This window comes from Mastomys coucha, unplaced genomic scaffold (genome assembly GCF_008632895.1).
Source record: "Mastomys coucha isolate ucsf_1 unplaced genomic scaffold, UCSF_Mcou_1 pScaffold1, whole genome shotgun sequence".
Classification (NCBI taxonomy): Eukaryota; Metazoa; Chordata; class Mammalia; order Rodentia; family Muridae; genus Mastomys; species Mastomys coucha.
Genome location: NW_022196891.1, coordinates 61,754,846 through 61,757,345, shown reverse-complemented (window position 1 = coordinate 61,757,345; position 2,500 = coordinate 61,754,846). Strand labels below are relative to the sequence as shown.

The 2,500-nt window shown below is 41.2% G+C and overlaps 1 protein-coding gene across 4 annotated transcripts in view; it reads right to left on the bottom strand.

Annotated features, from left to right (window-relative positions):
- Positions 1 to 2,500, bottom strand: part of Nme7 (NME/NM23 family member 7) — a 155,899-nt gene that overhangs the window by 130,259 nt on the left and 23,140 nt on the right. For all 4 annotated transcript variants that reach the window (XM_031387737.1, XM_031387748.1, XM_031387764.1 and 1 more), the window contains one exon: positions 220 to 386. In XM_031387737.1, coding sequence (XP_031243597.1) covers positions 220 to 386 — 167 coding nt within the window. The remainder of the gene's footprint in view (positions 1 to 219; positions 387 to 2,500) is intronic.

Genomic DNA, 2,500 nt, shown 5'->3' with positions numbered 1-2,500 from the left:
CCATCCAAACAGTCACTTCCTAAGACTACAGATATTACTTCATTATTCTAATCAGGAACAAGTCCCAGAATCTGTACCTAAATATTTTTTAAAATGTTATAAAATTATATTGGGTCGCTGAAAAACTATGTTGTGAAAACATGACCGAGGAGAGGAAATCAGAAGTTAGTGTCCAAAGTCACAGGCAACGTTTCACTGGACAAAGACAGCCATTCTTACTTCTCCTTCCTACTGCCCAGCTGCCGGGCAGTGTATTGGTCCCCGTAGTCAATCAACACCAGCTGGCGAGAAAACACACTGACTTTGTTGCCTATAAATAAATCTTCCAGGCGCAAGTCCTCATACTTGGTCCGCTTTAAGAAGGTGCGACGATTCTTTACATCATGCTAGAGACAAACACAGTAAGAATGCTTATGCAGAGCGGATGTATTACAGAGACAGACAGAAGCCGTTTCCAACTTATTTTACAGCTATATCCTATTACTTTCTAACTACACATATAAATCATATTTTATACTGTAAATCTCTATTTCCAAATCCAATCTAGTGATAAAAGTTTGTAATTAAAATATATTTTTAAAAGTATTCCGACTAGACCTATACTACCCAAGTTATTTCCAGAACTCAGCAACTATGAGTGACAGACACAGCTGCTCATACTTCCTACTTTTACGTACACATTCCAATACCAAAGAAGCTCACTAAAAAAATTGCATTTTCTTTAAGTGATGAGTATTTATGTGTGTCTCCTTCTCTGTGGGTATGTACATGTGAGTGCATACTGTGGGTGTGTACGTGTGAGTGCATACTGTGGGTGTGTACGTGTGAGTGCATACTGTGGGTGTGTACGTGTGAGTGCATACTGTGGGTGTGTACATGTGAGTGCATACTGTGGGTGTGTACGTGTGAGTGCATACTGTGGGTGTGTATGTGTGAGTGCATACTGTGGGTGTGTACGTGTGAGTGCATACTGTGGGTGTGTACGTGTGAGTGCATACTGTGGGTGTGTATGTGTGAGTGCATACTGTGGGTATGTACATGTGAGTGCATACTGTGGGTGTGTACGTGTGAGTGCATACTGTGTGTACGTGTGAGTGCATACTGTGGGTATGTATGTGTGAGTGCATACTGTGGGTATGTACATGTGAGTGCAGATGCAGAAGATGGTGTTGGCTTGCCAGCAGCTAGAGTTACAGTTGCTGTGAGCTGCTCAGTGTAGGTGCTGGGAACCAAACTTGGGACCTACAAGAGCAGCAAGGACCCTTAACTGAGCCTTCTCTCTAGGATCTCCATCCCTAAATAAGTTGACTTTTTAAAGTGATTACTGATGAAGGGATTCACAGAAAGGAACCCTCTTAGAGCCTCTTCAATTTGACTTTTTATACAGATATCAAGTCTTAATAATAATATTTATGACTATAATAGCCATTTACATATAACCACTTATCAAATATTAATCCAAAATACCAGTTGTCCTACTTTATTTTGGGGTCTCTCTATATATGTATCTACTTCTGTATGTGTGTGCTATATGCACGTTCACACGTGTGTATGTAGGTGAGCATCCCTACATACATACGTGAGAGAGCTATAGGAAGTTGTCTGATGTCTACCTTATACTCCTGTCACAGGCTCTCACTGAACCTGAAGTTTTCTTTGAGTTATGCCAGCTGGCCAGGGAGCTCCTGCCTCCGCTACCTGGGGTTAGAGCCAGGGTGAGAGCTCTCACGGGAACAAGGCCCAGCTATTATGCAGGTAGGTGCTTAAGAGTCAAGCTCAGACCTTCAGACTTGGGCAGCCAGTATTATTACTGATGGAGAGATCTCTCTAGGCCTATTTGTTTGTTTGGAGACAAGGTTTTGCAGTTCAGGCTAACCTATAACTTGTCAATTCCCCTGCCTCGGCCTTCTAAGTGTTAAAATTATAGTCAAATGTCACTGAGCTTAAGATGTTCTTATATTTTGATTTATTTATTTATCTTGCAAAACTACTTTGGTTAGACATCTGCAACAAGGCTGGGTGTGAAGGTGCGCATTTATAAGCCCATCTGAGATTAGACCAGCTTGCAAGTGAGCAGCCAGACCGGATTATGTGGTAAAATCCTGCCTACCACATAACTCAGAAAAAAAAAATAATACCAGCCCAAAGTTATCTTCCTGTACTGGTATACTACTGAGCGCCAAGAAAAAGAAATCCAATAAAGTTTATCTACAGATAGTGGTTGGTTGCTCCCACGACTGTGTGCATTAGCGTCACCCTGCGGGCCGGTCTCTGTGCGCATGAATGTGTGTGTCTCAGTGTCTTTACGTGTTCTTTGTGCTTTTCTTTGTTTTTTACTCTATTTTGTCAAATTCTTGCTTGTTTTTATATTGTTATTTTTGCATGCCTGTTTGTATTCTAATGGAAGAGAGAGAGAGAAGAGTGTAGGGGGAATATTTAGAAGGAGCTGGGAAGGGGAAACTGTAATCGAAATCTACTGTATGGAAAAAATATATTTTCA